We start from the raw sequence: 15,094 nt of genomic DNA, 5'->3' as shown, positions 1-15,094 counted from the left end.
AAGGAGGCGGCGGCGGGAGCCGAGGGGCAGCGCGCGGGGCCTGGGAGCTCGGCGGCGGGTGGGCAGGGCCGCGTGGGGCGCTGGCGGGGCTAGGCCTGGCGCTCTGGGTGGGACGGGCGGGGGCTGCGGGGAGGCCGGGCCGCCCCCTGGGAGTAGCAGCACATGGCCCGGGGTGTGGGGGGGCACGTTGGGGTGAACCCCGCTCAGCCCGGCTGCAGGGCCCAGCGCCCACCCAGCGCCTGGGCTTGAAACACTTGGGCGGCCCGGCCAGCTGCCTGTCCCCGGCCCTAAGCAGTGGGGGGCACGGGGCAGTGGAGATTTTAGTCTTAATGGAGGTGCTCATTTGTGCAGCAAAGATGGCTATGGATAGCCTTCTCCCCCAGGTCCTTTGTGTGAGCGGAGTATAAACTGGCCCCTTTCCTCTCCAATACGTGTCTGGTTTTATGTTGGAGGGGGTGGGAAGGGGAGATTTACAGGCTTTACCTTAGGTTTGTTTAATGTAAATGTTGCCCCAAAGCTCCCCACTGTAAGTGAAGACAAACACTGGGTTGTAGGTTAGAGAGATTTGAGCGAAGCGCCTAGCTTCTCTGGAGTCAGACTTCAGTAAGCAGGATTAAGCTTAAATTGATTTTATTAGGGCTCCATGTTTGTGACAGTTTCTAGAACATCACATTGAAATATAAAATTTCAGTGCAGTGTGCATTCAGACACCACTCCTCAGGAAACCTTTTGTGCCCTTCAAATGCAGGCAATGGCAGCTTTGCCTCCATGTCTGGAGAAACTGGGGAATTCTTTAGTCTCTGAGAAAACTTAGCTGGTGTTCTGGATTTGCTGAAGGATCAAAAAGAAATTATTCTGCTAATAACATAATGGCAATAGATTTCTAAGGCCCTGATTCTGTGAGTGGAATCTTAGACGCATTTGGATTTTCATCACAATTAATGGGACTCCACATGGGGATACGGGCCTGCCTGCCTGCTCAAATCTGGTTGCAGGATTAGGACCTGAGAAATAAAACTCCCTGTACAACATGGGGTCTTTCAGTCTCTCAGATCCTCAAGTGCTTTTTGGGTATATTGAGGGATTGTTTTATCTAGGAGATGGGATATCTACCACTGAAAAGCAGCAACCTTTTGGGTGCAGTAGTTGTTTAACAAATAACACAGAAACCCTACATAATGGTTTAAGGCTGCAAAGTCAAGAATCTCATATCCATTTGAAGCTATGGGTGAGACCTTAGACACACTTGAATTTGGCCATGACACGCTGTACATTCTTCACTGGGGCTAGGGCATCATTAATAACATAAGGGGTCAGGACCTTAGGTTTTCATCTTATGCCATAGATGGCAATTCCAGCCAATGCAGTGCATCTCTCACCTCCCAGCATTATCCTGGCATGTGCTGAATTAACACCTCTGCTGCTGAATGGCTTATTCAGTCATAGCACCTTAGAAGTAGGGTATGCGCCTGCCACTAGAGACCAAATGCCGTCATTCCTTGGCCTGGTCTGCACCTAAAATTTAGGTCAGCCTACCTACATCACTCAGGGCTGTGAAAAATTTCACAGCTGTGCAACATAGGTGGACGTAACCCTCACTGTAGGTGCAGCTATGTTGATGAAATAATTTCTGTGGACCTAGCTACCACCTCTTGAGAGGGTAGATTTACCACAGAAACCAAAAACACCCTTCCATTGATGTGGCAAGTGTTACACTACAGTGATGTAGATGCAGGTGTGCCTCTGTAGCACTTGTAGTGTGGACATACCCTTGGTTTGTGGGAGTACAGGCTGAGGAAACCTAGTAACACTGTTGGCTGGTATTGTGATATGACTGTGTGCACAGAGGAATTTTTTTCTTGTTGTAGAATTAAAACGAACCTTAAATTCTCACAATGGTCCTATAATATGTAAGAAAAATGTTCACTCTGAACAGTTCAAGCATGGATTAGAATGTATTCTCATGAGAACTAATTCTGCTCTTATCCCCAGCACAAGAGTGGTTAATAACCTTCACTTCTGCCTTCAGGATGTGAGCTTTCAGCATGGAAAGACAGGCATTGATATTACATCTGACAGTGGTAGGGGCCTGCCACCATGATACCAGCACTGATCTTGGTACATGGGTGTAAATGGTAGTGCCAAGTGCCTGCAGATCTCTCCCCTGTCCTGGCATTATTTTGTCTAGCTAGTGTATTTAAAAATAAAATGTATTAGTGCTTGTCCATAACAAAAACAATTGGTCAAATTATAAAATGTGATATAAGACAACAAATAACACACACACTCATTAATTCTCCACACAATTCAGCATCAGTATTTTAAACTCCATAAAGCTTCCTGGGAGAGTGAGAGCACATTGTCTCGTGATTAGAAAATATCTTCCTTTAATACCCAGGTAAAATCCTAGCTTTTGTATTAGTGGAAGAAAGGCTGTATTCAAAAGTAGAGATCCCAGCCATTTCTCTGGGAGCTTGATTCTGCTTCCAAGGAAGCCCTTGGAAAAACTCCCATTGCCTTCCATGGTGTGAGACTGGTCTTTAAGTGATTTTATAACTGGCAGTCCAGAAGGTCCTTCAGAGAATTCATTCCAAATACCTCACTTTCATTCATTGAAAACTAAACTGTGGGTAAGGATCTGATCCTAAATCCATTGAAGTTACTCTGAAGTTTTTTTTTTTTTTTTTTTTTTATTGACTTCATTAGACTCTGCATGGGGTTGGGATTCCTAAATGCTATTCTCAAGGAGCTGAAGGGAAGAATCTCCAAACATTTCTCTGGCCCACATCCAGTTTAATGACAGAAAAATAAAAACATCCTAAAACTTGCCGATTTTCCGGTTAAGGTTATCTGTATGTTGGGTGAATAAGACCATCAGCACAGAAATTTGGAATTGTGTTAGCATCTTTCTACCAAAACTGGTATTCAAACATGGTTCTCCAGAAAAGTGGTAGCTAAAGCAGACTGATTCTCCTACCCCCCCCCCCCCCCCCCCCCACACACACACAGAGTCCACTCTATACCCACACAGATCACACTGCAGGATCGGGGCCATGGTTTCAAATCTCAGTGTGGCCAGGTCTTTGTTTTTACAACTTATATTACTGATGCCTGTGTGTGTGTGTACTTAATGATACGTTATAGTAAAGTTCAGAAAGCTGTTGGAATGCCATGTGCATTTAGTCTTTTAAAATGTTCTTTTGCTGGCTACCCAAAAGGCAGTTAGGGACCTGAACTGTATCAAAAATAGATGTCAAGGTGCCCCAAACCTGCATGCTAATGAGTCTTGCACAATCATCTGCAGGTGAGTGTAATAGGGGACTGACTAAGTATATGCTGAAACAAGTTATTAAGCAAAATAACTGAATAAAAATAATATCCAAGTTTACCGCCTTTGGATATATTGGGAAGTTGTGTGCCTTTGGACTAATGCCTGTCAAATTCCAGTTTAAAAATGTCCTTCTGAGGTCTTTTTTGGGGTCTCATGGCCAAACAAAACATCTGGAAACATACTTCTGTGTTTCTAAAACTTGACAGTGGCAGAATAAGCTTCTCTATTTGAAGTGCACTTTTACAGCTGTCAAGCCAACACCTTGTATTCCAGGCATTAGCTTGGAGAAAATTTACGCAGTTCATGTCGATGCCTGAAACTGGAACTTGAAACTGTTGACACTCTTAATGAAGTCAAAAGCAAAATCCATTAATTTCTCTCACTCCTGATACATAGTGGTCTTATGATCATTCTCTTTATTTTGTTTTATTAAATAGTGATGTCAGAAATCTGATTCACAAAAGGCCTTATACAGTATCTTATCCTTGAAAAGACTTGCTCTCTGCATGTCATCCGAAACTAATTTTCAATCCTTGGCTCATCCATTAGAATTCCATCAATCTGTGCTTCGTTGGGTTGAAGTATTTATGGTCAACAATATTAACACCATTACATTATTGGAAAACTTATAGCGGTTGCTGAGAGTTACACACTGTCTTACCTTGTTTAACCTCCCTCTACAAGCTGAGCAATGGGGTTCTTGCAGGAATCTCCCTGGTTCAGAGTCCCACAAGATATGACCACTTACCCTCAGATGCCTGGCAGCTGAATGTCTGCACTATAAGTACTACAGCAACCCAGCTGCAGCTACGCCACTGTAGTGTAGACACTACAGCAATAAAAGGGGTTTTTCTGTAGCAGTAGTAAATCCACTGACCTAGCTGTGTCTGCATTGTGGGTTAAGTTGACCTAGCTGTGTTGTACAGAGCCTGAACTTTTTCACAGCCCTGAGCGATGTAGCTAAGTTGACCTTAGTTTTAGTTGTAGACTAGGCAGGAGTGTTTAGGATGCAAGATCCCTTAATTTTGAGAGTGACAGTTTTTAGCATAGCAGTTGAAGAAGAAGAAAATTTCTGCTTGGTAAATATTCATTCTGAACTTGCTAGACCAGGGTGTCACCTGCATTACACCATTTTTACAACAGTGTAATGAATCAGGCCCAACATGTTTTCTGTTGAGGAGAACACGAGAGTTTTCTTGCATCTGAAAAGTTTGACACAGTCAAGCCATATTAAGATAATTTGAGGCCCCAGAGATGCCAGGACATTGGGGGGGGGGGGAGGCTGGCTGGCTTCTGGCCCCACCTGCCCTTGAAGTGGCAGTAGTGATCACTTCCCCCCCCCCCCCCCCCCCAAAAAAAAAAAATAAAAAATAAAAAAGGTTAGGGGCAACACCCTGGATCTCCTTCCTTGTCCCAAGAGCTCCAGCAGGGCCCTCCCCCTCCAAAGGGGTAGCAGCAGGGAACTCCATTATTTACTTGTTTATGGTGGGTGGACTGAGCCCACTGCATTCTTCCCCTGTCACAAATATAGTCCCCTGTTGATGTAGTGATGGTGGGGCCCTCCAGAGCTGTAGGTCTTGGAGTTGTGCGCCATTCATGTGCATGGGACAGTTCATGCTTTTCTGCAGACATCAATGCATCAGTTACACCTGGTCATGTTTTTGAATTTCTCTTTGCAACCACGAGGGCTAGAACCCTACTTTTTCTTTTGAGGGAAGCTGAGATTCTGATGTAATCACATGATTCAATGAGGTGGGGATCTAGGTAAGGGCCTGTGTTTCCTGTACCTAAATCCAGATCTGCCAATACTTCCATTTTCCCCAGGGTGCCCTTGTAATACTGTAGTTTTTCAATGGCTTGGCCTCACACTGCTGGAAAAGTTCACCTAAAGAATAGAAGATTATTTCTTTTCAGTTGTTTTATCTTTTTAAAGCTAATAACTCATGCAGGGAAGTGGTCGGCCTCCTATCACTTTTAACACTATTTTCAAATGACATGAGGGAATGTTACAATGGGAAATTTTCTAAAAGCATTTCCAAAGCTGATGAGCACTGGAAAATGTAGCTCACAGATAGTACTTAGGGATAGGATGAAGTAAGAGTTGGGGCTATTTGTCTCTCACTGACCTGGGTGCAAAAAGCAGTGTTTGAGGAAACAATGACAAGGTGGAAACGTAATCAGTGTATGAATTGGATGAAGTCCTGATGATCAACAGGGACTTTGAAGTAGCTTGTATAGCAATGTCCTAAGCATTCTTAAACTTACCAGAATCAAACCATATTATCATATGCATAGTATGCATCTGAAGAAGTGGGCTGTAGTCCACGAAAGCTTATGCTCTAATAAATTTGTTAGTCTCTAAGGTGCCACAAGTACTCCTCTTCTTTTTCCATATTATCATGTATCTTTAAGTGAATAAGAATTTTACTAGGAAAATAGCATAATTTCTTCATCTTCACACCAAAAATACAGTCACATAACAAAGAGGTGGAATTTGGTCATGGTTAACTGTCACTGACATTTGTGCACTTGAGCTTTGCATGGCAGTCAGTTCTAAATAATATTGCAGACCTTAGAGATGGCAGGAGCTTATAAAAATTGGCCCTCTGTTCATAATATGCTGGGTTTTAAGAAATTGACTTAGCAAAGGTGGAAGATCCAGCTGTCCAGTTGTAGCTTCTTGGGAGTGAATTTTCCCCTTCCTTGATCTGAAAATCCAAAATAACGTTTCAGTTCTCTTCAGCATTGAGAATAGCCTGATTGCTTTCTGTATGCAAAGGGATATATTCTTTAAAAAATTAAGAGCCCAGAGGCCTGCCAAATGCTCTATTGCACGTTAGAGTCCATAGAGAAGTGTTTCCTTCTAGTGGATTTACGTGCTTAACTCCCATCATTGAGGTGAGACCGTACCCTTTACTTTGACGTTAAGTGGTAAGGACCTGCTTTCACATATCAAAGGGTGGACACTTTTTACTCTTTTAAAAAGCCTATTTGAAGAAGCTGGTTATGCTTAGAGGTTTAATTATAGCTTTTTTTCAATCAGAAGTTTAACGTTTCACATTTTAATTCTTGCCTTTTTGTTGTTTTTTGCCTCTTTGTAGGTTATGGAGAGCTAAATGGTAACGCAGGAGAAAGAGAAGTATCATTAAAGGGCCTGTGTGCTGATGAAACAACCAACCCATCTTCCAGGGTACCGAATGGCAGCCAGCAACTTGTAGACACTAATGTAAACCCAAAGCAGACTGTTAAGGCCAGCACCTTTGGGAAAGCTGGAATCAAACCCAAGAACTTCATTCAGAAAAACAGTATGGACAAAAAGAATGAAAAAATTTATGAGAATAAACTTAGAGAAAATCAATCCTCAGACAAGCCAGAGGCAGTATCTATTCCAAATGGTGTTGTAACAAATAGTTCTGCTTATATCACTAATGGCTATGTAGGCAAAGGGGCAGATAATGATGGTAGTGGGTCTGAGAGTGGATATACCACACCTAAGAAACGGAAAGGCAGGCGTAACAGTGCCAAGGGTTGTGAGAACTTGAATCTAGTGCAGGACAAAATAATGCAACAGGAGGTCAATGCCCCATCCTTAAAACAGGAACTTGAGAGTTTCAAGACTGACTATAGTGAACAAAAGGGAAACCGAGTTGACAATACTAAGCCTGTTTGGAAGTATGAAGCTGGGCCTGGAGGAGCAGGCCGTGGGAAAACTGGGGTTGGGGAGGTACAACGAAAAAACTCTGATGCCAAACCTGGGATTAGCAGCAAAAAGTTTGATGACCGGCCCAAGGGGAAGCATGCATCAGCGGCTGCATCAAAAGAGGACTCGTGGACCCTGTTTAAACCACCCCCAGTTTTTCCAGTGGACAACAGCAGTGCTAAAATAGTTCCTAAAATAAGTTATGCAAGCAAAGTTAAAGAAAACCTCAACAAAGCAGCTCAAAACCCATCTTCGTCTCTGTCTTCTTCATCGTCGTCTTCATCTACTGGAGAAACGCAGGCCCAGATGCCGAGTCGACTCTCCCAAGTCCCCATGTCTGCTATGAAGTCTGTTACTTCTGCTAGCTTTTCGAATGGGCCCATTTTAGCAGGGTCTGATGGAAATGTATATTCTCCAGGGACCCAGCCACTGCTCACAACTGCTGCTAGTACTTTAACATCAACCTCGTCTGAGTCCGTACACCAGGACATAAGTACAACTTCAACAGCCGTTGAACAAAAGAAGTCTAGCCTTTTTATCTACCCTTCAAATATGCAATCTGTGCTTTTGGGCACAGCACAGGTAGATCTGCCGTCTCAGACAAATCAGCAGAACCTGGGGGATATCTTCCAGAACCAGTGGGGTTTATCATTTATAAACGAGCCCAGTGCTGGGCCTGAGACTGTTCTGGGGAAATCCGTGGATAATAAAATAATGGAAGTGACATTTCAAGGGGAATATCCTGCCACTTTGGTTTCACAGGGTGCTGAAATCATTCCCTCAGGAACTGAACAACCTGTGTTTCCTAAGGCTTATGAGCTGGAAAAACGGACTAGCCCTCAAATACTTAGTGCTATTATAAAGCCTGGGACTGCTAGTGAGATTGGAGTCTTGTCTTTGGAGCCACATCACATGGGTGACCTGCAAATGGCAGACACCAGTAGCCAAGGTGCTTTAATATTCCTCTCAAAGGACTATGAACTAGAGAATCCCTTGGCCTCTCCTACGAACAATTTGTTAGCCTCCGCCAAAGATCAGAGGTACCAGAGAGGCCTAGAAAGGAAAGATAGCTGGGGTTCTTTTGACCTGAGGGCTGCTATTGTATATCACACTAAAGGTAATGGTTCAATTTGTTTCCTAATGGAGCTCTCTCTTAATTGGTTTGGGAAAATCCAATCCGGTAAAGTTTGCATGCCTTGATCTTAAGAACGGCCCTGGTGCTCCCAGTCTTTGATGGCCAGCAGTATAAGAATTTTGTTTTTAAAATACTCTAGCAGTCACTTGATTTCATTCAAGCTATGTTAAAGGTGCTCACTTCTCTATTCATGTGGGTAAGTGAGAGAGATTTGGTAAAGGTAATAGTTAGTTAGCAGCTGTTTTACCTTTGGTGCCTGTTTGTTTTAAATTCATGTATGGTGAGTAGATCTTCCAAAACTTCCTGACGTTGAAGAGGGTGAAAACTCAGCAATGGACCCACTGGTTCACCTGGTCTGTTCCTCTTGTTTTAAGGCTGTCTGTCACAGACAAGGCTTCGGGGTGTGGGGTGTTTTTTAAGAGCTGGGTGTTTGAGATGTGACGTGAATATTTCCAGCTAGGAGCCAATAGAATAAAATAACTCCAATTACCCCTGGTTCTTGTTTGGCTCAGAAGCTTTTGAATGTTCACAAGCTCTCTGCCTCTTCTTGCCAGCTCTGCAGTTCAGTTAGCTAGGTCGGGGCGGGCAAATTTTTTGGCCTGAGGGCCACATCGGGTTTCCAAAATTGTATGGCGGGCTGGTTGGGGAGGCTGTGCTTCCGCAAACAGCCAGGCGTGGCCTGACCCCTATCTGACTACTCCCTGTCCCCTGATTGCCCCCTGCTTCCCCATCCAACCCCCTCCTCTCATTCCTGACTCCTCCTCCCCCCCCCCCCCGCCCGGGGACCCCTGCCCCATCCAACCACCCCTTCTCCCTGTCCCTGACTGCCCCCTGCTGACCCATCCAACCCCTCCTCTCATTCCTGATTTCCCCCCCCACACACACACCCCCCGGGGACCCCTGCCCCATCCAACCACCCCTTCTCCATGTCCCCTGACTGCCCCCGGGACCCCTGCCCCCCCTCCCCCCCAACCACCACCCTGAACTCCCCTGCCCTCTATCCAACCCCCGCTCCCTGCCCCCTTACCACTCCATCGGTGCTACAGCTGCGCCACCTGGCTGGAGACAGCCACGCCACCGTGCCGCACAGAGCATCAGGTCAGGCCGGGCTCTGCAGCTGCGCTGCCCCAGGAGCTCGCTGCCCAGAGCATTGTGCCAGCAGCGCAGTGAGTTGAGGCTGCGGAGGAGGGGGAACAGCAGGGGAGGGGCCGGGGGCTAGCCTCACGGGTCAGGGGCTGGGCAGGAGAGGGCCATAGTTTGCCCACCTCTGAGCTAGGTGCTCCTATGACTTGCTGTTGCTTATCTACCTTTTGGGCAGTTCCCTTTTAATTTATTTTTTGCTATCTCTTCTCCCCCCCCCCCCTCCTCCCCCCAAACCAAAAAAAAAAGGGGGGGGAAATGCTCCAGGCAGTCTTACATGAAGTATTCCTTTCAGGGGAGAGCTGAATGATAGCTGCTCAGAAGTGGGGGACAAGATTTCTTTAATGGCCTAAGTGGAAATTTAATGCATTATGACCCATTGCAGAGAGAGAGTGCAAAATTACCTCTCCAAGGCCTTCATAGTTCATTCAGGTACAGCATAGAAATCTTGGTGGCTTTGTTTGCTATTAAGCAACTCAAAAATTATTCCAGGTCATCACACTGTAACTTCGTAACCCTTTATGCACTAGTATTCTCATTGGGAATAACAACCTAGTGTTCATCAATTTATTTTTATCTACACTTCAGGATTTCTTTTAGTCACGAAGCAGAGCTTTAGAATTTTGTGTTCCTTGCACCTGTTGAGTCTTGAATCTCAGCCAGCCTTTCAGAGAAAACCAGGGACACTGGGAAATAAAGTTCCAGACAAGCCTCATCCTACCATGTCTGGAGATTTCTGCAACAGTTGCAAACTTGGATTTTTATTTTGGTTTTGCTCAGCGTAAATTTATTTTTTAAAGAAACTCAGTAGCCATTCGGTTACCCCTATTCTTTAGATCTCTTCCCGTCTTCGGTCAGCTGGGCAAGCCTGTCTCCACCTAAATAGTAGTAGCTACATTGGAGGTGATTAACAACCCCCCTCCCATGCTCTATGAAGGAGCTAATCATTGTCAATGGCAGAAATATACACTTAATGGGAATGAAAGCACTTCTAAACTAATTGTGCAGCTCTTCCCTTTCCTTTGCCAGCAGCCCCCTCTGCCCACACCTGTACACACACTTTTTCTACTTTGGCCCATCCAGAGCAGTAACTTCAGTCATACTATGATTCTGGGATATGTTTGGGGTGAGCTGGAGTTCTTTGCCCCAACATCCTTCTCAGGTGCCTTCTTTATTTCTCAACTTGCCTTCTCCTATACCAATTTCCAGATGATTTCTAGGCTGAAGCCAAGATATCGATATTGGGTGGATGTCTCTTGTAATCAATGCCATACAAATCATGTGACATGGGTTGCTGGGAAGAACCTGAGCATGCATCATACGAGTCAGTGCTCATTAGATGCCTCTCCTGGTTTGGGGAGTGGAAACCAAAGTCCAAATTTGAGTGTCTTCCCATTGTTCTGCTTTCTGGTTCATCTGTATGTTTGCATTTGTTCTGAAAGGATTCCAGCATGATTTGGAGCATATTTTCTGAAGTGCCACTTTTTTGGATCTGTGGTGTGAGACCTACTGCTCTTCCTCACAGACAGCTACAAAAAGTAATTACTCGTTAAGGCCATGATCCTGCAATCAAATCCTGGTGGGTGACCAGGCAGAGCCCAATTGAAATTGGTGAGCTCCACGCTGGTGCAAGGGTCTGTCTGCCCACATCCAGTTACAGGATATGGGCCGTTGTCCGTGATCTGTATGTGTGGGTGAAAATACCAGCACCACTTTCTGCTTATGTTCTGTTGGCCTACAGTCAGACCACAGCACAGAGCAGGGGGTTGGACTAGATGACCTCCTGAGGTCCCTTCCAACTGATGTTCATGATGTAGAATCATAGAATAAGCTCTAATAAAATGTCTAACAAAGCTTCAGAATATGTAGAACAGCAAAATAATGGTAAGTTCTCCACGGTTCTGCCACTGCTTGTCTTGTGCAGTTTCCCAGTGTCCCTGATAAATAACTGCCATGTTCCTTTGAAGTAGGTCTGATAAATCGTTCTGTGCTATCTGCAATGGTGAGAAGCTGAAAGCCTGACTTGTGTTTTAGCTGTTGTAGTTTGGGGGAGATTTGTGCAGACTGAACAGTTAGTGTGTTTGGATTTCATTGGGGAATAGCTCCTCTAAAGCAAATAATCAACCTGGAAAGAGGTGTTGATGGCTCGCTTCTCAGACCTGTCTTCCATATTAATCTGGTAACGCTCATAGTTGAGTCCTCGCAAACTAAAACACAGGATGGTTCTGTTGATAATTTCTGTACATGTATGTTCCATCCACGAGTTGAAAGTGCTTTATACAATGTGAGTAACAGTCTCAGCTTCCCATTGAAAGGTGTTGCTGCCCTTTTACTGATGGGGAGGGGGAAACTGAGGCACCCGGCAGTACAATCACAGAGGCAGCTGGGAATAGCATTTGAGTCCTAGTCCTGTGCTTTAGGCATTGGACAGCGTTGTCTTTTCAGTCAGGGTACGATTTGCTATAAGGTCTATTGCTGGATATGGGAATTCTTGGAGTGGAATGTTTGTACATGTGAAGACGTACCCAGTGTGCTTTTGCCCTCATCAGTTTGCTGGGCACATGGGTGTCCGGCACTGGAATTATGCTGAAGGTCTGGCAGTGCTTGCTTGTGCACCTTTGTATTTTTTGGATGCTCTGAAAGTTAGTTTCACATAAGTCTTTCTCCCTGCTTTGCCTCCAGGGTTCCATTGAAAAGGGACTATTATGATCATCTAGTCTGACCTCCTGCATAACACTGGTCCATTTCAACTAGTAATTTCTGTAACAAACCCATAACTTCTGGGTGAGCTAAACAGCCTGTCTCTTTGCTGATAAACTCGTACGTCTCCACTATGTACTGTAGTACTGTAAAAGGAATCAACTGTGTGTTAAATCAATCTACTAGCTAAATATTGGGCCTGGTTGCTACATGGAGATTGAACCATCATTTTGGATGGGAGTCTGAAAAACCCCCAGACCTGCAGGAGGTGGTGTTAACTCTGCAGGGGGCTTCACTTCCCTCTGGATCAGCACTGACCCAGTCATGGCAATGCAGTAGTGGCTATTGAAGTGTCATCTCTTTGAGATAAAACTGTGGTTTTTACCAATTCTGGTGGTACCTTTTTTAAAAAACAAGAGTATGGTATTTGTCCCAGCTATACTTTAGCTGAAGTAACTACTTTCAGATTGCTTTAAATGCTCCCTTTCAAAAAATATATTTCATATCCTAAATGGTCATATATTGGCAGCTGTTTTAAACACAAAGGCTACATGTTCTAGGTCAGAGGTGGCTGCATTTCAGGGATTCCTCTGTATGATGTGGGTGTTGGGGGGAGGAGGGGAAGCTATGTAGTAAGAATATTGTTAGCTGAAGGAAGAAGGATTTAGGTCTCATTACAGAGTAGTAAAGACCCCAGATGAGGTGGGGAGAGAAAGCTAAAGTTATATCTACTGTTCTTTCCTGCCTGTGGGTTCTTCCCAGTGCTCCTGCTTAGTTCCTTCTTGACTTCTCTGCTGTACCCCATGAACAAACACGAGTGGCATGGGAAGTAGAGCAAGCAGCCACTAGTGGCTTTCACTGGAATGGTGAACTGGGTCAAAAAAAATAGCAGAGCTGTGAATTCAGCAGTTTTGTCTTTTGGGAGAAAAAAAAAAAAACTAGTTTTCCTTTTGTTAGGTGAAAGAGGTTAGGTCTCAGTTTGACACTTTGATGTTTTTGTGGGTCCTGAATGTAAGAAAATTGTGTGTTTTAGTTTAGTTTTTTCTTTCTCCCGCCCCCCCCCCCCCTCCTTTTGTCTTTAATGTATCCTGATCAGCAGGAAAAACAATTAGTGGCTAGAACTGTGGTACAGAGTTACTGAAGATCCACACACACTTCATAGACTCTAGGACTGGAAGGGACCTCGAAAGGTCATCAAGTCCAGTCCCCTGCCCGCATGGCAGGACCAAATACTGTCTAGACCATCCCTGATAGACATTTATCTAAGCTACTCTTAAATATCTCCAGAGATGGAGATTCCACAACCTCCCTAGGCAATTTATTCCAGTGTTTAACCATCCTGACAGTTAGGAACTTTTTCCTAATGTCCAACCTAGACCTCCCTTGCTGCAGTTCAAGCCCATTGCTTCTGGTTCTATCCTTAGAGGCTAAGGTGAACAAGTTTTCTCCCTCCTCCTTATGACACCCTTTTAGATACCTGAAAACTGCTCTCATGTCCCCTCTCAGGCGTCTCTTTTCCAAACTAAACAAACCCAATTCTTTCAGCCTTCCTTCATAGGTCATGTTCTCTAGACCTTTAATCATTCTTGTTGCTCTTCTCTGGACCCTTTCCAATTTCTCCACATCTTTCTGGAAATGCGGTGCCCACAGAACTCCAGCTGAGGCCTAACCAGAGCAGAGTAGAGCGGAAGAATGTTTTAGCCTTGTGCATTGTTTCCTATACCAAACCAGAACAGAATATAAATCCCTCCGACCAGCAAGTAGGGACACAAATCAAACCATGGGGAAGCTGGTATTAAAAGCCTCCCTCTCCCTAGCTTCCTTTCTAGTTTTCTGTTTTGAGCAGGATATTTACAGTTGACATAGTAAATTGAAATCATCAAACATCTAGTCCACGGCACTACTGAAATATGTAACCTGTTGGCCACTAGCAGGCTCCCTGGAGGGAGAGATTTTACGGAAGTTAAGTATCCATCTTTATATAGAATCATAGCCAGGCTTCTGTTTCCCATTAGGTTAGGCCCCTCTTGTATTGTCAGAGCCATATGTGTGGGACTGGGGAACCCCATTGAATCCATAGGGCTCCGTGCAGGTGTCTCCACACAGGTCCCATTGTAGGATTGAGGCCTTGGATAACAGGATTCTTGATTTCCTAGATAAGTAGTAATTCCATAATCTCAAGCCGTATGACTGGACACGGCTGGAACGCCCTGTCCCAGACATCTCCTGAGATCACCAGGAAGATGGAGCTCCTGCCTGCCAGAGCTGAGCCCTGGTCCAGTGGAATTTAAGAGCTTCATAGAGCATGGACCTGGAGAGCCCAGGGTTTGGGAGACCTCACGGGAAGGGTACCAGACCCATTGAATCTCATCCCTATTCTCTTGGAAGGGTTTGCTAGTAAAATCTTTCAGGGTTTGCAGGTCTCTGGAGCGAAGATGCACTGTTTCACTTGTCATTGCTCCTGAAAATCTAGCGCATCTTCTTCTCCCACCCCCCCACCCCTGCACATTTCACTGATTCTTGAGGCTTTGCAGTCTGAGCTGAGGTCCTGGAGCAGGAACATACTGTGTATCTTTGGTTTTTTTTTTTTTGGGGGGGGGGGGGGGCACCGCTGCTCTTGCTTTTTAAGGAATGGGTTATTTGATTCCTGGTTAAGTTCTCCTTTGTATTTCTGGGGGTTATGTAAGCCTCCTCTAGGGAAAGGCAATTGTGGAAATAAAAGGATCTTCTTGGTGCTGTCTCACTGCTGTAAATCCTGTGGGGAGCGTGGAGAAGTTGCAGCTCATATTATTGTGCCTGAAAAGAGGGAGGCTAGGAGCGTCAAACTTCACCAGCATCAGTATGTAAAAACCGATCCCAAAACAGAGAATGGGAAGCTGGGAAATCTGCTCATAGATCGAAGGGACTTAGCCTACAATTCTAAACAGTCTTCTACTAATCGTTCCAAATTATGCAACTTTCCTTTTTCTCTGTCCTTCACCCCCGGTCATTGGCCTGATGAATTTAAAGGGGTTTTCTGCCATGGTCAATTTGTTGAGCTGCCAGATATGAAGGGCCAATGAGTGAGGCACCGAGATAATCCAGAACT

The 15,094-nt window shown here is 44.9% G+C and overlaps 1 protein-coding gene across 1 annotated transcript in view; it reads left to right on the top strand.

The window, feature by feature from the left end:
- Nucleotides 1-15,094, top strand: part of NUFIP2 (nuclear FMR1 interacting protein 2) — a 30,620-nt gene that overhangs the window by 1,453 nt on the left and 14,073 nt on the right. The window contains exon 2 of the mRNA XM_005298242.5: nucleotides 6,433-8,148. Coding sequence (XP_005298299.2) covers nucleotides 6,433-8,148 — 1,716 coding nt within the window. The remainder of the gene's footprint in view (nucleotides 1-6,432; nucleotides 8,149-15,094) is intronic.

Source organism: Chrysemys picta, chromosome 19 (assembly GCF_011386835.1).
Source record: "Chrysemys picta bellii isolate R12L10 chromosome 19, ASM1138683v2, whole genome shotgun sequence".
In the NCBI taxonomy this organism is placed as follows: domain Eukaryota; kingdom Metazoa; phylum Chordata; order Testudines; family Emydidae; genus Chrysemys; species Chrysemys picta.
Note: the sequence above shows the minus strand (reverse complement) of the source record. Positions and strands in the feature narration are given on the sequence as shown.